This window comes from Gasterosteus aculeatus, chromosome 6 (assembly GCF_964276395.1).
Source record: "Gasterosteus aculeatus chromosome 6, fGasAcu3.hap1.1, whole genome shotgun sequence".
Classification (NCBI taxonomy): domain Eukaryota; kingdom Metazoa; phylum Chordata; class Actinopteri; order Perciformes; family Gasterosteidae; genus Gasterosteus; species Gasterosteus aculeatus.
Genome location: NC_135693.1, coordinates 7,404,179 through 7,424,569, shown reverse-complemented (window position 1 = coordinate 7,424,569; position 20,391 = coordinate 7,404,179). Strand labels below are relative to the sequence as shown.

Genomic DNA, 20,391 nt, shown 5'->3' with positions numbered 1-20,391 from the left:
TTGTCACAAAGTAACACCAATGCATACATTCTACATGCAGTAGGAACATCAACGCCTGTCAAGGCGCATATGTATTTGTTTATTGTGGTATTCAACAAATTATTCCAAAAAAATTTGTTCAAGGATGTTGAACAGCGAGGACCAATTTGTTTGAAACTGATTCAAAAAGTACTTCTGTGAACAAAAATAAATAAAGTACTCCAAATAGCAGTACATTTGCTCATATGAATATATAGGGCACTTGTTGCACACTGTTGCTGATGGGATATTTTCCTCAGTGTCAGTGATTTCAGGCTGTTTTCTCTGAGAAACAGCCACAATCAGCTTGATAAGAAGAGTGAACAGTTTTATTGACAGACAAAACCGAAGAAGCGGCCGATTCAAAGGATTAGGAAAATAAGTATAAACACAATATTCTGCTTCTATATCTATAAGGCTTTCAACTAAGTGTTGGTGTTCCCATCATTAAGTAGCGTTTACTGAAACCTAAAAAACAGGGAAGTACATAACAATGTTATTCATTTATTGTCTCCCTATCACACATATGAAAAGATCCTTCTAAAGAATATTTAATCATGTGTATTCTAGAAAAGGGGAAGTGCTGTAGCCGAGCGCATCCTGCCTGATGTGGTGCCCGGATGGCAGTGTCCCTGTGGCAGGAAGATTGACGTTTCACGGCAGTCAAAGGGTGAGCTGGAGTGACCTCCGTGCTCGGCCTTCCTCGTGTTCACATGCCCCAGTCCTGTGAAACGAAACAACAACAAAAACCACATCCAACCAACCATAACAAGCGTCACTGAGGTTTGAGCGCTGATTAGACTTTTTCTTGGAAGATTGAGGTAGTCTTGGTTTTAAATAACGGGGAACTGCGGATATTCAACACGTTAAAAAATGTTTTTTTTGGTCATGAGTACTTGAGGAGCTTTTCAAGAAGTCCAATAAAATAACCCTGGTGTTTCCCAGGCAGAGAGGGTCCCATTTAAAATACTACTGATGAGATGGAGTAGGATCCAATACTTTTGGAGTTAGACTCCTATTTGGGAACAAATGGTCTTGATGTGTGTGGACTTCTGCTGCTATAACTTGCCCATTATTTGACACTTTTAAGTCCAACTGCCCAGACTACTACTAATCCTCACCTCAGTTTTGCTCCTTCTAAACTAACTTTGAGCCTCAGGACTCCAGCTTCATCACATTGTGACAATTCGATTAATTAATCAATAACGCTATTAATATTGTAATATAAAGCTATAGTACAACTTTTTATTGGGTTATTTCATTGAGTGAAGATACTACAAACACTTCTGTCTCAGTCTTTATTTAGTTTACAGTGAAGTGTGACAGTAGAACCAATGACATAAAAACTATAAACTATAATTAAAATTAGAATTAAATTCAGCAGGGCTTTTTATTTTGCTACATCTCCAGTTTTTAATATGGTATTTCCGTTTTTTCTCTCTTGTCTTTTCATCAACTTTGAGCTTGAAAAAAATATCACCAATAATTACCAATGATTAAGTTACCATTTTATATTTACGATCTTTCACGGCTATTCACATGGCACCAATCCACGCAAACAGCTCGTGAACACGTCGCACAGGTTGTGCATGAACTCGCAGTGTGGCACGATGATACACTGCGAGGTGACTTGATAAAGATGCAAGTGAATCTGAGGCGCTCTGTCGGGGTCAGGGCGGCGGTGGGAAGCACCATCACAGGGTTAAAGGTGCGTGCGTCAGCTGATGCGTAGCGTCACGGATTGAGGGGGGGGGAAGGGGGAGGAAGGGGGTCTGGTCCTCCTCTCCTCGGGTCGGGGGGCCTCCGGGCTGCAGGCGGGCGGCCCTCAGCAGCTTCCTGCCCGGCCGCGGTGCCCGACAGAGCGGCTCGCCGTCATCGCTGATCATGCGCTTCGCTCTCCGGCTGTCCGCGGCTCCGCAGCAGGAAGTCGTCCCTCTTGCTGCTCTCTTCTCCTCCTTCCTCTTGACAGCCACCCTCGCGGCGGTAGCACTTCCATCTTTTTCTTAGCGCATTATTCTTCCTCTGTGAAGCCAGAGACCGGCCAGCGGCCACCTGCCTCTGACGCCGGTCGGGGAGCGCAGGTTCATGGAGGCCCCGGCGCAGCTGAAGGAGCCGTCGCCGACGGACCCCAAGTCCCTGCCTCTGCCGACCCTGAGTCCGGCCGTGCCCACCTACGTGACTTTGGGCCTGACGGTGGTCTACACCGTGTTCTACTCCCTCCTCTTCATCTTCGTCTACGCGCAGCTCTGGCTGGTCCTGCGCTACCGGCACAAGCGCTTCAGCTACCAGACGGCGTTCCTGTCGCTGTGCCTGCTGTGGTCGGCCCTGCGCGCCGTGCTCTTCTCCTTCTACTTCAAGAACTTCGTCACGGCCAACACCTTGGCCCCGTTCCCCTTCTGGCTGCTGTACTGCTTCCCCGTGTGCCTCCAGTTCTTCACGCTCAGCCTCATGAACCTGTACCTGGCGCAGGTGAGCGCGCGCGCGCGGAGGGGGGGAGGGGGGGGGGGTTACCGGCTTGGAAGTCAATGTGCAGCTTATATAACGTTATGTGGGCAATTAGGATTTGTTTTTGCATAATCTTGATTTTCCAACAAGGCTTAAAAGGTTATTGCAGGAGGTCGTAGACGTTGCGGCATGTCTGGGGGCTGCTGCCCTCGTGGGAACTGGTGCCTGAAACCAAAATATGAAATGGGAACGTTCAAATGAAAAGCACTAAACTAGGAGTGTTTGGTTTAAATTAATGTTCGAACAATATTAATAATAGTTTAAGAGTAATAATGATTTCCTGCTATTGATTGTTTATATTTGAAAGAATAATCATTATATTATTCTTAATCTCTCTTTCATCTCTAACAAACATTTTATCTGATCATCACATCACGATAGATTTTCTGTTAATCAACTACATCATTTCAGCTCTAAATGTAAACATGTAAACATATTTATATATTTAGGTGTGCATTGAATTATATAATGACCCACTTGGTATTCAGAGAAATGACCATGTATTTGCTTTATTAATAAATTAATAAAAAAGGTTAAAATAAAAACAATTCCAATTTTGGTGGCTTTTGAAAATGTTTATCTTGAAAAATCAATCGACTCAATGATATAATACGATAACATATATATCGCCACTAAATCATCATTAAGGCCCATTGAATGCTGCACTGAATACATCTGATGTGACCCTCTATTAATCACTAATACTCACATTATATGTTTATATAATGTCCATTACACGTCATTTAGCTAAATATCAATGCTGCTTCGCTCATTCAGATCGGCTTACAAGGTGCGACCCAGCGACTCATTCCTACTAAATTCAAAGATCAGAGCTTCTCTGCCCTCTACTTCAACCTTACTTGCGGCGTAATAATCTCCTTGTGACTGGGGTCACAGTTTGAGTTGAGAGTGAGACGGAAGCAAGCATCGGAGCACACGAGGCTCTGTTCATCCAACACACAAACCCCCCCCCCGGTTCCTGTTTCAGAAGAGCAGCCCTTGTTTTTCATACCAGCGCGAATGCAGAAGTGAAATTGCATGTATACGCCCCAGTAGCGTGACACAGTAACTGATTTCTTTTCACAGGTTGTTTTCAAAGCAAAGTCGAAATATGCACCCGAGCTTTTGAGATACAGGTGAGATCAATGAACCAATGCTGTTTACCAATAAAAGAAAAGCATCCTGCCTAAAAGTAAACAACTCTCGAGGGTCAACCATGTTTTTTGGTGGTCCTCAGGCTGCCGCTGTACCTGCTCTTCCTCTTCATTAGCCTGGTGTTCCTGGTGGTGAACCTGGTGTGTGCCCTGCTGGTGAGGATGTCCTCTGCAGAAGCCCGCGCCATCGTGCTGGTGAGGGTCGCCATCAACGACACGCTCTTCGTCCTGTGTGCCGTCTCGCTCTCCTTGTGCCTTTACAAAGTGGCTAAGATGTCACTGGCCAACATCTACCTGGAATCCAAGGTAGGAACAACAACCGTATGGGCCGGGGGGGGTAGAAATTAAACCTGATCAGCAGCCTTGTGTGACGATGCACCGCCTCCTTATCGTTTGTGCTTTGTACACAACTCTGTAGCGTTCTTGTGACGGACTGCTTGTGGTCGATGATGATTTCTCGTTCCATGTGCAGGGGACGTCCGTGTGCCAGGTGACGGCTGTAGGAGCCCTCGTCATCCTCCTGTACTCCTCCAGGGCCTGCTACAATCTGGTCGTCCTGGGACTCTCAAACAAGAGCATCAACTCCTTTGACTACGACTGGTACAACGTTTCCGACCAGGTGATGCTCAGAGGTCACGGCGCCTCCATCTTCCGGGGTAAAACGGGTGCTTCGCGCGTATCATACGACGTCGACGTAAATGAACGTGCCTTGTTTTGTTTTTTTTGGGCGTTTCAGGCGGATTTGCGGTCGACTCTGGGCGACGCCGGCTACGTCGTGTTTGGGGTGGTGTTGTTCGTGTGGGAGCTGCTCCCGACCTCGCTCATGGTTTTCTTCTTCAGAGTTCGGCAGCCAGACCTCGACAGGGTGAGCCAGCGGGCGCCATCGGCCATCGGCGTAGTTCGTCTCGGGAGATTCCGCGACATCTCACCTTTCTGCTGTGTTGTTTGTGTGCGGCGCGTCCTGCAGAGTGGCACTGGGCTCGCTGGTCACGGCTTCTCCTCCAGGGGCTATTTCTTCGACAACCCACGGCGATACGACAGCGACGACGACCTGGCGTGGAGCGTCATGCCTCAGAACATCCAAGCAAGGTAACAAAAAAACAACAAAAAACCCCACCCGTGACCCTAAATGCTGAGCAGGGAGTGGGAACCAGAAGTCTAAACGGCGGAGTTGAATCTTGACTTTTGACTCTGCAGTCTGGCTGCCGACAGGCCCGAGTGGGGGAGCGAGAGCAGCAGCAGCAGCAGCAGCATCGGCGTCTACATCGGAGGCGTTGACAGCTTCCCGGTCCCGTCTTCTCCTCCTCCTCCGGAGGAGGAGCGCAGCCATTACTGAGCAGAGTCCACAGCCCGGCTCGTTCTCTCATTTTTATATTTTGAACAGTCTCTCTTGGTGACGGAGGCGTGTACATTCAGTCTACTGTTTTAAATAGAGAAGAAAAACTAACTTTCCTGCCAGCACGTAAAGGTCCACTAATGAGATATTCATCCTGCACACTCCTTGTACAAAGTGATTTTTAACTGCTTTCAAAACTGTTTAGTGTAGAGTTTGTATTGAATATGGCTTAATATATTTCCTGACTTTTGTAATAGGAACAGTTACTATTTTATGTACTTTTGTACTTTTCATACACGTGTGTTTATATAGAGGAGATATTCATTTAATTCATATTAAAACAGTCCAGATGCTGTGAAGGTAGTCGTTTCTTGTAATATACAAATGCTCCATTGATTGACAGTAGTTGCTCTTCCATCCTTTCCTTAAAAATACATTATATATATATATATATGTGTTTATTTTTTCATCCTTGTTTTCCCCACTAGTGTTTTGCACAACTTTGGGAGCACTGTACAATGCATTAGACTACATAGATCCATTCTAGATCTAACATATTAATCACTATTTCACATTACATAGTTACAATACAGTGCTTCCTGGATAGTAATAACAAAAAAAAATGAAAACAAGTTCGATCTTTCACTGGCTGACAACAGTAGTAATTGACGATGGATTAAACTGTGGCTCAGAGTTTAATCGTATATAATTTTTAGGATTAGTAACAAAAAAAAATAACATTATTTCACTACTGGTTTTCCAAAGATAAAACCCAGGAACTTACCCTGACATTTAATATTTGTGTTGTCCATTTACTTTTCACTGTGTAACGGTATATTTAGATATTGTATTGGAAAAGATCTGTCGGTTTTAAAATGTGCAGATCATGTTTTCTGAGAGCTGTTTTTTTAGGGTCACTAAGTGTGAATAAAGATAACCATAGAAAATCCATTTATAAAATAATTTACTGGTTGATGTTATAATTACATGAACTATACATAAATATTATAGTGTTGATTTGAATATTTGAATCCTATTTTGAGCAATAAAGACAACGCTACAGAGAATACTGAATCGGTTTAGTTGAATTTGCTAATGGCTGGATTTTTTGTACTTTCACTTCTCAGTTATTTCCATCATAATAACCCATAATAACCCTATTAATGCTGTGGGCCTGCAGAGGGCGGCATTAAACCGAATACAGTGAGAACCAGACGATTCAAACCAAGACCAAATCATTTCGGTCAGAAAAAAGACGTTTTTAATTCAGATCATTCTTCGTATTATTGCAACCTCAAGTACATTTAGCAATACAGTAGCTTACAACAGCTGATTCCATGTGAAAAGCATAACACATTTAGCATATGCAGAACACTGTACCTTTAGGAATTGACTGCAAAGAACAATATGCAAAAACTGTAGCTTCTCCGGGAGTTAAATTCCTGTTGTTTTTTTGAAAATGTCAACACAAAGGCTCTCCAGCAACGAGCCTTTCATTTCACCCAAGAGGTGAAAGGGGAAAAATAACAAGAAACACAATCCCTTTCGGTACAATGTCATGACATTCAAGGTCCTCCGGGCTTCTCCGGTTTTCTGAAAACTAACAGAGATCCCTGTTCATGTTTGTTTCGGGTCCATATGAATGGATCTTCCAGCGACTCGCACGAAAAACGTCTGCTGCTTCGCCATGTAAAACGCACACACATGCTCTCTGTAGGCCACTTTCTCAGGACTGAGCACTTAAAAAGGCCGTTTGGAGGGGGACTCGGGCTGCGCACTAGCTGGGATCCGACGCTTTGTCAAGCTCAACCTTTTCTCCTTTTTCTCCTGCACACAGAGAAAGACAACAGGAGCGTTTGAAAAAACGCAGCGCGGCGTAAACAATGCAACGAAACATTTGCGTAGCTCGCACATCAGAACCTACCCGTTAAGTATTTCTCTTTAGCTCTGGCTCGCTCGTCCGCGTCGAAATACCACACGGTGATGGCATACCTGGGGACACAATCGGAGCACTGAGTCACGGTTAAAACTGAGCGGATCACATTGGGCAAGTGCAGCCGGCGGATCGGGACGCTGACCTGGTGGCGAAGGCGGGCTGAACCTCGTGAGGGTTCCGCCTGTCGGACCAGAACAGCAGCAGGCGGTCGAATTTGGGCTCTATGTCGGCAAACTGCGCCTTTCCTTCTGGGAAGATTCGAAGAAGGCCACCGTGTTCCTGGAAGGGCAGAACAAGAAAGGAACAAAGTCTTATGTACACAACCAGGGGACAGCAGGACTGAGGAGAGACTGCAGGAAGGGATGGAGACAGCAGCAAGGGAAGGACAGACTGTAGGACGCAGACAATGAGAGAAGTTTGGGCTCTTTATATTTTTGGTCCTGTTCATCCTAAAACTGCATATATTACTTGAATAGAAGATCCACTTGGAGGCTTTTTAAAGTACGTTAAGGAAAGCTGTTGTCCAACACCAAAGGCTAGAGGAGGAAAGCTCAGGCTCGGAAGCAGAAGAGGAGGGGCGGCTTTCCTGTGGAGGGATAGGAAGAATAACCCACAGGAAAACTGCTGCGGCTGGATAAAGGACCTGGAGAGTGAAAAAGCAGATTGCTGCGAGCGCGCCGCTTAATCTCTCACACGGCTGACATGATAGGCCCCGCTCTTCACACGCAAACCAGCGGGGCGAAGAGGGTTCACGCCCTTCATCGGCAGAGCAGCGCTATGCTCATTTGTACGACTTTCAATGAGGAGGGAATGCCGGCGGTGTGACAAAAATAAATAAAGCACAATGGGGTCATAGAAGGTAGGAGAAATGTTTTCTTTCCCTTAAAAACACGTAAGTGGCAAAGCGCCACTGATTTGAACCATTGTTCAACTGCACGATACACCTCCAAAAGGTGGCAACACTCCCTGTGGCCTGTAAGGGAGCGTGAACACAGGATGACCCGGGCAGGACGGCAGCCTCTCACCTACATCGAGCCCAGGAGTCATTTTGAGCTCATGTGGGGCCTTTTAAGGAGGAACTGCTTTGGACATCACAGCAGGTTTTACTTTTGGGAAAATACTATTTAATTATTTGTATATCTAAGAGATATCCAAATAATAGTTTAGCCCTCAAGATTTATACAAAAGCAAAAATTTTTTATTAATGATTAGCATTTAAAATGACCCATGGCTGGGTGATGTGGAGAAGGAAGGCCGCTGGGTCAGTGACATCACTTAATGTAATGCCGCTTTTCAAAGCAGGAACGGACAACACTTACGATATATCTATCTGCATATACGATGATATGTATGCTTAAATCAGTCATTATAACATGGACATATTGTGGTACCGCTAAATGTACGTATACATTTTGTACAGGGTCCAAATGACCTGCACAGGGAACGCATGTTACTTAGTTAGTTTTTACTTTCATTTTATTGAAAGCAGATAAACTACAGGTGAGATTATGGTACGAAGAAGAATCAGGAAGCACAATGAGCAACAAAAAAACAAAAGACACAAAGAGCAGCCACAGCTGACTGGTGCAGCGCTGCAGGCGAGAGGCCGTGCCTCCAACCTCCAAGCGAGGTCTCCAACTCCCGTTCCTACGTCCTTGTGTTGTGTTGAGATACTCGCAGATTGTGTAGTAAGACATCAGAAAAAAACAACTACTAGCAAACACTACCGACTGAGAAACAGTTTGTTTGGCTGCAGTGTCAAAAGATGGAATCAGTAGAAAGAGAAGAGCCGCTCAATGGGTGTTTGCTGTGATATTATGCAAAATACAGAATAGATGCTTTTCGATCTAGACCAACATATACAAGTTATTCATTCAGAATTACATCAGTGTTAGTAAACTGGTGGCGTTACATCGGTCAAGGGTTACTCAGACTTTTACAGCCTGACAAGCGTCGACCAAATCCATCTCTTGGATCCCGACTAAACTTTGCTGGCTGCATAGTTTACAATGACACTAATGAGATAAACGTACGTGCACGCAGTACCAGAACGACCTCTGACAGTCCAAGTGTCTCCAGGACGACAGCTGGCTACAATGACACACACTCACAAAAAGGGGAAAAACACTTTTTTTAATTGAATAGATTCTAGACAAACCTGCCACCCCCATGCCTACTATGCCACACAAAAGGAAGTGACGCGCTCTACCCTCAGATACCCGTATGACTAAGCTGGAAGCCGCCACTGAAACTTTGACGTTGGTGTAACGATGGCAAATTGTGACCTCAGACAGCGTGATCCATGTCGAGTGTGGAGGCGGCGTGGCTCTGTTGAATGCTGTAAACCTCAACCGGTGAAGCAGGTGTCAGTATGCGCCAGCTCTGATACACCGGTGATGTGTCCTTAACTCACATACTGCATGCTGGGAAATACTTCAACCCCCTGCAACCCTGAGCACTTTGGATTTATGGGTTTATATTTATAAACCTCGCTGCAGCAAAAAGCTTTTTAGCCCTTTCCAGTTATAACATACAATATGTCATTACGCCGACTACACGATTATACAGAGCGGCGTTTTTACAACAGCAGCAGTCGCAGAGCGTCTTGTCAGGGTTTATATTTAAAAGTATTTTTAAAGCATTAAACCATGGATAGAATCTGAACATAGATCTTAGAAAGACAACTATTTCCAATGGATAATCGATTCCCTCCCACTTTGACTTTTGCATTAGTGACTCGTTTTCCTTCCACTTTTGTCACGACTGAACAGTGAAAAATCAAAAGCCATTCAAAAAAATGGTCGTACCGAACTGTAAAACAATGTACTACACTGGGACTTTAATCCAAATTGAACAAATACTTCAGACCTTAGAGAGAATGAAGTGTTAATACTTCATACATTCATGGACCTACAGAGTAATCTGAGTAGAATGTGAAGCAGTTGAAAAGACACAATGTTGGAAATTGGGGGTAAATACATGAACATTCAAAAGCAGTGTCCTGCTCTTGCGCAGCCCCAGTATCCCAGCAACCGCGGGCTACAAAACACAGCTAATCACATGCCTAATAAACAGCCAATCAGAGACGAGATTAGAATCACTGGTGTGTCCTTGGGCCCCCAGTACGTCACTCATTAGAATAATTGAAGCATGTGCATGAAAATGACAATAGACAAACGGGGCAGTGGGATCCAACTGAGGCACAATGCTTCAGCAGAAACAGTTTTCACTGTTTTCTACGGTTTCCTAAATTTCTTTAGGAACATCAGTTAGACGTTGGAACTAGTCAACAGGGACATGGTGCAGTACTGTTAAAGGAGCCGTTTGTTATTTCATGGTTCTCTACTGCAAACAGATTTATGCTAATAAACGGTCAAGTTACGTCACAGCCAGGAGACAGACAGTCTAACCAACAAGCTTCCTTTAGCTCCTTCGTTTTCATATGCAGGCTTGGAGATGAAGTATCCGAGAAGGTGTGGAAGACGACCTCTCGTTGACTCATGTGCCTTAGTGAAATTATTGTGAAATACCGCTGTCAAAATTGCTCAAAAATGACGTTTGAATATTCGCTTAAAAAGAAAACACATTTAAATATATGGTTGCGCATTAGACACGTCAATAACTGGACAAATGAATATAACTGGACATAGATAAATTACCTACACACGTAGTAAACTTTAAACATATTTAACAACACATTACCTACACAAAAAGAAGTTAGTTAACTAATGGCCAAGACCGCTCTCTGCGCGTTAAATGAACGAGAATAATAAAAAAATGTGCTGAAAAAGAGTGCTGATCAAGAGTTTTGTCCAAGCAATTTAAGGTTGCGATTCTTGTCCCACATACGTCAGGCTTCATTCAGTGATTGAAACTGAACAGTACATTGGAACACTCCGAGCGAGTCAGTAAACAGGCACGTGCCCACCCGCTAAGCAGACAGTAGCACTGCAGTTTTTTTTTTTTACATCCGAATATTCATTTTCACATTCGAATATAGAATATTGGTTGACAGCCCTATTGTGAGCGGCCTCCTCCCACCTTAGTCGCTCCTTTCTGCTACGACAAAGCGCGTTGTTCCTTCCTGGTGATGCATCCTGTACATCGGCCTCGTATTCAGGGGGCGAGTTAACGCGTCGTCCTGGCAGTAGGACCTGGATCTCGGTACAGGCGACTCTGCTGCACACTGACTGTGCCACTATGTGAATACTGAAAACGCTAACTAAATCAGATCACAGCACGCGGTACGGAGTCTCTCCCCGCCACGTTCCTGCTGATAACGGCGCAAACTGATAGCGCTACTGTTTTATAGAGCTGCGTCACGGCCTGCTGGAGGTCTACTCAATAAAACAATAGTGGGCGAAGGTGAATTAGAACACCATCACGATGGGTTGAAATGTAATCTTTTAAACGTAGTTTCTGCTGGGAAATTGCTCGAGGTGTTCTTTTTACATTTCCGAATGTTCCGAATTATTAAACTTCCTAACAGTAGCCAACTAGGGCGCCGACTTTTCAGATGTAGCGCAAACACTGATAAGAAAGTTTCCTTTGCCAAACACAACCAACACCGATGTGCACACCAGAATGGTTTGAAACGCTTATCTAAACTATGTGATTACTGGTGTAATAAACCACCACGGCAACACGTCGGCCTCTTTCTTCCTTCTGCGTGTTGACTTTCCTGCAGGAGGAACCGTGGAAAGTAGCACGGGGGCGGCTCTTCTCCCTGATTGGGTGTGGCTGGATTAGCAGGATCTCTGCATTTTAATGGGATTATAAACAGGGAGAGTGGCCGAGCTGCACGTACCGACACGTAACCCCCGACTACTGACTCTCCTCGGGTGTCGAGTGTGGCGCAAAGCAGGACGGAGGGTCATGACCTCACCATGGAGACAAGAACTGCGCTGACTTGTCATGTGCCTGTGACAGGAAGTCCGACTGGAGCGCGCGCACCAGACACACGGCCTTTCTGCTAATCATTTGGCATCAAAACTGAATCAATGTGTGAAACAAAAAGGCAAATAAGGAACAAGAGAATAAATGACGTAATAGTCTAGTTATTAATGGAAATGGAACATTGGAATGATAATCATCGAGTACTCATTCACAGTATGTCCTCCATCCATCACTCACATACCTTGGCAGTCCAATCTTTATTAAGGTAATATATGCATGTGACACATCGCCCGTCGCCGTTGGGGTTATCCACATGGCGCACGTATCCTGTACCCTTTCCGGGGTAACACGCCACCATTGCCTGAAGACGGGACGGGAAGATGAAAAAAGCGTGATTAGTAAAAGCAGACACAGAGAGCGTAAACATATGCATTCAATGTCTGGAGCCCAGGTGCAATCAAACAAGTGAACGGAGGTGCTGCATGAATATGGACCAGCGCATTGAGCCCGGCGGCGCCGCCGCCCTCGCCTCACCTGCACCGGGGCTCGTACATAGAGGCCAATCACAACGCAGCTCCCTGATTGTAAACTTTAAACTGGCGAGGAAATAACCCTAACCCACATACACATACTGTGACAACTCTTGACATTACGGTAGTTTTGAGTATGTAGTATTTCAAATATCTGACTGCGGGCGCTAGAAATTGCCGCCAACACTTTCTTGGACAAAACGCAACTGCGTGCTTTGGGACTTGAAAGGGGAGCCGAGGTGGGTGGGGAACGTGCACAAACCCAGAGGGAAGAGTTCGCCCTCATGCACCGTGTCTAAGCAGTGATATGACAAACAAAAGGAGAGTTCTTCCACGCACTTGGTTACACAAACTATGGCAACGTTATTATAAACACTGGCAGCAGACTGAATGCATCACTCACTCGCTCTCGTACCAGGAGAAATTATGCCTTAATAAGCTTTGCCTTTCAAATCAAAATGATATATTTGGTTAGATATATTCTATTTCTAAAAACTTGGATCTAGAAAAGTTCAACTGAATCCATGAATTAAGAGAATGGAAGTCAGTCGGTCCAAAAAGGCGTTTACATTTTTTGTATTTTATCTCAAAATCTGTGTGTGCATCTCGTGACAAGCTCAGCCGGTTGAAAAAAAGCTACTGACATCACACATACGTCGGGCCCTTGTTTCCCTGCGCATTTGGTACACATCATGCTCACGTATACTGAGTGACTCAGGTTACCACGGCAATGCACGGATCAGGGCCTTCAAAGCAAAGAAAGCAACAAACTCCAGCATGAAGATGAGGGGGGGGGCAAACTGACAAAGGGCTTCCTGTCGGTAAGATGCAATACAGTGAACGTTTGAGAGAGAGAGAGAGAGAGGATAAGGACACAGACAGGCAGAGAGAGCAAAAGGGGTGGGGCTGGACCAGAAGAGAGGAGTGAACTGCAGTAAACTTTGACTCCTGGCCCCCCTCAAGAGGCAGCAGTATTTTAATGGTTGGGCTACGTGCAGCGCGTGAGGAAGGTTGGCTGATCCTCTGCTATGTCGCCCCTCCCACCCTCCACTGCGTGCTGCAAGGCCGGAGATGGGTAAATAGCCTCGGCTAGGAAATGTGTGGAGTCTAAAGTGTGAGAGTGGTGTGTGTGTGTGTGTTTACGCCTGCGTGCGTTGGCTGGCTGAAGGTGTGAAAGCCTTGACACTCGTTCTCTTCCTGAGACCGGACAGCTGTTAAAGTCTACGAGAGATCCACTTAAAGTGGGGGGAACTCGCCGCCGCACGCTCAACTGGGCAACTGTGACACTGTAAAATACACAGCAAAAGCAAGTCGACGGTTCGGCACGTCTCAAAACAGAATATCACAGCACAGCAGTGCCCACCAATGCACGGAAAACACATGGGACTGGAATGCAGGTCAGCCAGTCTCTGCAAACGCCGACCGTGCACCAAGTGCCATTTAACCGCAGCTCAACTTTCATGTGATCTGGTCATGAGGACGCAGCAATCTGTGGTAGAGCACGAGTGACAAATCGTGACCAAATCTTTGGTCAGAGAACCGCATGGAGACCTTGGTGACCCCCCCCTGTCCCCACCATATATGTTACACACAGCAGCTGTAGACAGAATCAGAGTGCAGCACTTGTACCAGCAAATGCGGAGCACAGAAATCTGAGAAACTCATTACATCTCCATCCAAACATGGCGGCTTCCTTCCTCACCATCTTCACCTCTGACCCGTGTCCCCCTCACTTCCCTCTCGGTCACTTCAGCATTCCTGTGTGGCTCTCGTTGGGACCTCAACCGTGGCTTCTAGGTTGTTTGTTTACGTTTCACAGGCTCAGCTTCAGAGCCAAACAATATTAATTCACAGAATTACTTTTTGTATCTTTTCTTCAAGGCAACAACGACATTGGATGCAACAATGACATTCATTGCAGTGACTTATGTACCGCTGTAATATTCTTGACTATAGAACAATTTAAAAAAAACTTTAGATATTAAGGGATTGCGTCAAATGTCTTAAGTGGAGAAAGCTCAAATAAATCAAGCATAGCGTGCTGAGCAAAGGGCTCGGTGGACCTCGTGTTGACCCGATCCCCTGGAGGAAGAATCACTGGGACGCTATGAGAGCATCTCCCGTTGAAAAAAGGAAAAGCTACGAGGGGTCTGGTCACCTCACGGAAGATATGCTTGACTAAAACCCAGAGTACAAGCAGATGGGACGGAGACCTTGTAGCGCCGGGGATTGTGGGAAATGTGGTGGTTTGGTCCGCTGTTTCATCAGGAGCTGCCTCAAGAGAAAAGCCCCTTTTAAAAGTAACAACCTAGTTTATTCTGTTGGTCTCTGCTGTAAGCTGTAGACGACCCTTGACGTGTCGCGGTGGAAACACAAGCAGGGTTTTTGGTATCATTGCGCAAATACGCCGATGCGGATTGCGTAAAGTCTTCGGCCTCGTGGATCCCGGCACGCTCCTCCGGTGTTTCTCGTTCAAACAAAAGATAAAAACGCAGCGGGTGAACTCAGTGAGCTGCTTAAAGCTTCAGGTCAGACAGTCCTACCAGGAAAGACCAACAACGAGCAATAAAATATCTTCATAACATGTCCTGCCAACGGTCTGCCGGTTTCGTGTTAATACACAAAAAAGACAAAAAGACAAGAGACACAGTATCTACAGCCCCGCGTGTTTGTGCTCTACAAGCTCGGCGTAATTGTGTGCGAGAGCCATCGCGCTAACCGGGTAATTGGATCAGTCACCGATACTTTCTCGTTGCCAGAGGTGAGAGACGGGGCCGAGTCACCAAATAAATATGGAGATAAAAATCCTTCAGTCGCAGTTCTTTAAATCGCTTCGTCTCTATAACAGCCACCAGCTCATGATGAGGTTCCTCTCATTCTGCAGCTCGGAGTCACACAACAGACTGCAATTACATATTTTAAACAAAACAATCAAAAAGTTTGAAATACTTTCTTAATCCTTCACCTCTACTGCTGCGAATGGTTGAAACCGAAGACTTGGATCCCGGCCACATGCTGCTCAGACAGTCTCGGCATAGTAAACACAGATAAACACGTGCTCGCCCGGGGGAGGGCCGCGTCCGAGTCGCTGCAATTTGGACACGCGGTGGTTTTTGGGGGGCCACACCGGGAGACGTTTCAGCTCAACCCCTCCGGCAGCAGTGGTTGGCCTGTTGGCCCCGAGGAACATCACCGTCTCAACTCCACCTACCGAGGTATGTGAGGTGTGGAGCTTATCCGTGCCTTCAGCTTCGACGCCATCGTGGCTTTAAAAGTGACTCGTGGGTTCTAGCGTTCTCAGGACCTGATCAGGCGCCCGCTCGTTTTACATATAGGAAACATGCAGTGCGTCACATCCAACCAATGGTCTTCATTTACATTAATATTAGTTGAATATAATGGAATACTCGTCCTCTCGTCCACAGACTATTGTTGTTTTCGTCCCGCTGTTCTCGTCACGTACTGGTCGTTGTCCCACAGTAAACAAAGGGGCCTTAAGAAAGGACTGGTGGAAGGTTGGCTCGGACTCGCGCGATGAGTGGGCCCGTTCTCCGACTGACTCATTGGTAATTACATGCATTGTTTACTGGGTGATGGTTAAACAATAGGCAGGAAGGAGATGGCATGCAGGTACTGCACGAGCCTCGAGCATTCACTCAGAGGACCACCAACACCACATGACTTCCTGCAGTAGACTTAATCTCTAAGGCTTTGAGATCTAGGTCAACGGTCAACTTCCTTCTGAAAGCAGGCACGTCCATGATGAATTAGAACTTTATCTCACCAAGATGCTCGAAAGAGCTGTTATTTAAAAAAACAACTGTTAACAGGTAAAAGATAATTATGACCTGTTTTAACACTAGCTCTAAGAACAAAGACAATACAATCAATAAATTAATCACTAGAATACTCAATCAATGGCTGCTGCACTCTTCTATGTGAACTCTATACCGACCTATGAGACGGCGTGCTTGTCAGTTATGTTTCATGTTCAACCACATAACTGCATACGTCTGGCTTTATAGGCAAGCCACGCGAATGTTAACAATGCAGCCGTGGCTTAACGAGGCATTTTAACACCACCATTGAATGGGGGACGGGGACAGCGAGTGAGCGAGACGGGGACAGCGAGTGAGCGAGACGGTCGTGTTGCAGCAACAAACCTTTTAATGTTCCCACATTGTGCGGCGATGGCATCAGCACGCATTCAGCGCGCTGCATCTGCAGAGAAACAATCGCGTCCTGCTGCCTGCGGCTTCCCGCATTGTTCTCAAGTGAAGAAGGGGGAAACAGGAACAATGACGTTAAATAATTATTTGGGCGAAATCTTTTCCCTCTATCTTTCCCAATGCGAACTGTGCTTACATTGTCTCGCATCCCTTTGAGCCATTGATACTGGCGGACTTCCATTTGTGCAAGTCATGCTGAGGTTTCCTGGTCACAGTCCAGGCTCGTGTTTGCCGAAAAAAGAAAACTAGGGCAGTAGGTGTTTTGACTCGGTGGACAGCTGCACGACTAAACCGCTCACTGAAGTAATTCGCTTTCTGGAAAATGTTCAACGTCTACTCTAACACGCACCAGCCAGAGAGGGGGAGGACGGAGGGACCAGGGGGGGGGGGGGGGGGGGGGGTGTAGCTGTAAATGGACAGGAGAAGCGGCCTAAAAATAACAGCTTTGGACGATCAGAGCTCACTGTGGTGTTCAGAGGATTCATTGTTCAATCGCTGAACTTTGAACTTCACTGACTGGCCAAGGGCTCAACAACCGCCCACAGCTACAGCCTGGAAAAGGTGACAGATGACAAATTGGGGGGGGGGGGACGACAACCTCTCTGACACGTTTCTGCTTAAAACAGAGGAGGAAGTGGGGCGAGGAGGAAGCGGAGGGGGGGGTGAGGGCTCATCCCCCTCCCGAGTGAGTCTGGTGTCACCAAGTCAAGGTGACCAGATCTAGTTGAAAGGAGTCACACGATGTCGCAGACAATCCAACGTCCGAGCGGAGACCAGACGGGTGTTGCTTTGGTCTGACCGATGCAGAGAAAGAAGACGGCAGACGAGCAAGACAACTTTCAAATGAACACGTTTGAAGGGTTGATTCGGGAACAAAATGTCTGGGGGGGAAAAAAAGACGTTTATCTTGTGTGAAATTTGCAGAGAGTATCTTCGGCAGGACAAGCGATAAAAGGAGCTAACGCCCAACGTTTAAGGCACTTGTGATAAGCTTTAGTCACAACCTTCAGACAACATAACCTTTGGTCGTAGCAGCGCGGCCTCCATGGACATTATAACCTTTGTGGTCATTTCTGAGGCTGTTCCGGGTGTTGATGTCTATCTATTGACCCTCGCTTTATATTTTAATCAAGGGGGGGGGGGCTGTCTTCATTCTATGAACTCTGAGCGTTGTGCCATTAAGACGGAGTTTAATTCAGGACGGAATAAAGAAAGTGGCTGTATATTACAACAGTAATAAACCCTGACGTGGGATTCTTTCTGAACCCATTTCAGAGATGAGCCACACTTTGACCTGCAGGTCGAGGACTCACCCGCCTCTAACTGGCAGACAGGACCAGGACATTTAAAGCAACGAATGGACACGTCCACACCGGCTCCTGCTGGCTGGTCGGACCCAGGCAGATGCCTGCAAAAGCGTTCTCACTCGGTCCCGTGGAGCCGGAGCCCCGCTGCTCTGAGTGACAGGTGACCGCCGGGGCTGCGGCTCCCACGCGGGAACGGCAGCCCGCGTCCACGCGTCTTACCACCTTCCCCCATACTTACTTTTGTCCTTCCGTTTATCTTGTAGTTCCCCAGTTTCCCGTTGCAGTGTCTGATCAGGTCGTCCATGCGGCTCATTAGAACGCGGATCTTCTCGCAGCCGGCCTCCCGCCCCTCGATCCACGTGATCTTGTCTCCTCGTATGTCCTTGGTGGAGTCGCTTTTTTGACTGACCAACTGCCCGTCCGTGAACTTGCCCGTCTTCTGCAGCGCTTGGACGTTGTCCAAGACGCCCGATCCGTACTCGGCTCCTAGAAAGTTGTCCACCACGCAGATGCCGTGCTTGTTCATGCACGGGACGATGTACTCCACGGCGAGCTTCCGCGGGGACGAGCTGGTCTGCCCGTTGGGCGCGGGGGTGTTCATGGACCGCTCCTCCCTCGGTCCGTCTTCATCCCCCGAGACCTCGGTGCTCGCGGTCTGCGGTACGGGTGCGCTGTCCGTCTCCCGGGGACCGGTCTCTTCCCGGTGTTTCTCCGGCGCCTGGTCGTCCCCCGGCGGCGGAGGCTGCTCGGGCTTCTGTTTGAGTAGCTGCGCCTTGTCCGTCTCCTTACAGGTGAGCTTGTGTTTCCTCCAGTGCTGCTTCTGGTGCTCCTTGCTGCAGTAGAAGGAGCTGCGGCACCGACCGCACTTGAGGAGGTCGTCCATTTTCCCACAAAGTTCACAGTACTGCTGGTCTCGCTCCAAGTCGGTCTGCTCCATTTTTCCTTCTTTTTTTGTTGCGGCTTCGAACGCGGTGCACTGCGCCTTTAATTCCGATGCTTCACGCGCGCCCTGCTAACCGACAACTTTGGAAACGATCCTCTGCCGCGCCACACCGAGCGAGACGCGAAAGTAAGACTCAAAACCCCGCCATTTTAACGTAGTCGCCGCCTCTCCATGCCTTGTATCAGTGAAACAATGCACCAACGTGCGCCCCGGACCGAGCATTTCGGGCTTGGTCGAGGACTTCTGCGGGCTAGCTGTCCGTCCAGGAGTAGTGCATGGCGCCCGTTGGTGTGTGCTCGGCCTGCCTGTGGTGTAGTCGGCTGTGACGTCGCGACACACGAGCACCGCCCCTTCTTGCGTGGCATTTGCGGCCTGTCGGACAAATAGCGGTTTCATAATGCGGCGTGAAATATGTTGGAAATACGTGGAAGTTGTTTATTCAAGCGAATGGGGAACATTAGTTGCCTCAATAAATACTACTTGCCGTTGCAATGCAATGCTTCCAGCTATTTATACTAATCTATAATCATTATACATATCACAAAATGTAATCAGGAAATAGAATATCCGACAAGATAAGTACTGTGTCCATCCGCAGCTTACACAGTAAAAAAATTAAGAACGTGGCAAAATAAGGACGCACTTGTATTTACATATTATTCATAGATATGTGCAGGAAAATATTGTGGATACAGAAAGTGTGTTTGCAATGCAGCTGACCAGTGTTGTAGGCATTTTCATTTTCATCCTGCAGTGGCACAAAATAGTTCGCAACAGTTTGATTTCTAAAATAAAGCTTAACAATAACAACTGCAATAACCATACATAATATCACGTTTAATTATCCTCTATGCAGATTATAAAACACCAACGTATAATTAATAGAGTAATTGGGAAACAACAGTAGGTTGAAAGCTTGAGTTTCAAAGCTTGAAGGGAGCACTTGAAGGCATCGTGATTGACCGACAGTGTTTTGCCCTCATTCCTGCCCTGCATGTGTGAAATTCCTTTCACACAACAAAAGAATATTTTGCATAAAGATGTTGCTGGTGTTTTGATTGACAAATGAGTATGCGGACTGCTGTGAAGCTTATGACTACGTTTTATATGGACTTCAAAGACCATCGGAATGCATATTATAACAGATTTGATTTAGATGTTTTTTATTTATGAAGAACCAACATGTTCATGTTCATCTGAATCCACCGTCATATACACCGATGGGGTCGATCCCTCAACAAATGATAGAACGCAGAGATTGAGTGACAGGGTGTGCTGCGCAGAGGCAAGGCGCGAGCTCAAGTTGGCACCCGTCATATGGCACGTACACAGTCTGCAGGAGTCCCTGGAGGAGGGGTTACAGTAGAGAAGCGAGTAATCTGATAAAGAAAGGTTGATGCAACATACTTAAATAGCAACAAATGACACGGGAAAATATAGTGGGACAGTCTAGAGATGTCTAGTGGTTCAATCTCTTTTTACTTTCAACAGAAAGTATTGAAGCAGAAGGTTTGGTGGTATGGGGTGAGTGGGGGTG

At 46.5% G+C, this 20,391-nt stretch overlaps 2 protein-coding genes across 4 annotated transcripts; one reads left to right on the top strand and one right to left on the bottom strand.

Annotated features, from left to right (window-relative positions):
• The first annotated feature begins 333 nt into the window (after window positions 1-333).
• gpr137ba (G protein-coupled receptor 137Ba) lies at window positions 334-5,368 on the top strand. Of its 2 annotated transcripts, XM_040179542.2 has the most exons (7): window positions 334-2,487; window positions 3,610-3,659; window positions 3,761-3,983; window positions 4,150-4,296; window positions 4,414-4,542; window positions 4,645-4,766; window positions 4,875-5,368. In XM_040179542.2, exons 1-7 carry the CDS (start codon window positions 2,104-2,106, stop codon window positions 5,011-5,013), a joined length of 1,194 nt encoding a protein of 397 aa, XP_040035476.2. In that variant the 5' UTR covers window positions 334-2,103; the 3' UTR covers window positions 5,014-5,368. The 2 variants fall into 2 exon arrangements, with proteins under 2 accessions (XP_040035476.2, XP_077960163.1); XM_078104037.1 differs by having other exon boundaries at window positions 4,414-4,766.
• An 883-nt stretch (window positions 5,369-6,251) lies between these two features.
• Window positions 6,252-19,379, bottom strand: egln1a (egl-9 family hypoxia-inducible factor 1a). 2 transcript variants are annotated; one of them, XM_040179543.2, is made up of 5 exons: window positions 18,150-19,379; window positions 12,087-12,206; window positions 7,092-7,228; window positions 6,938-7,005; window positions 6,252-6,840 (listed from the first exon to the last, which is right to left on the bottom strand). In XM_040179543.2, the coding sequence occupies exons 1-5, from the start codon at window positions 18,846-18,848 to the stop codon at window positions 6,791-6,793; spliced, it is 1,074 nt and encodes a 357-aa protein (XP_040035477.2). In that variant the 5' UTR covers window positions 18,849-19,379; the 3' UTR covers window positions 6,252-6,790. The 2 variants fall into 2 exon arrangements, with proteins under 2 accessions (XP_040035477.2, XP_040035478.2); XM_040179544.2 differs by lacking the exon at window positions 12,087-12,206.
• Window positions 19,380-20,391: the final 1,012 nt, after the last annotated feature.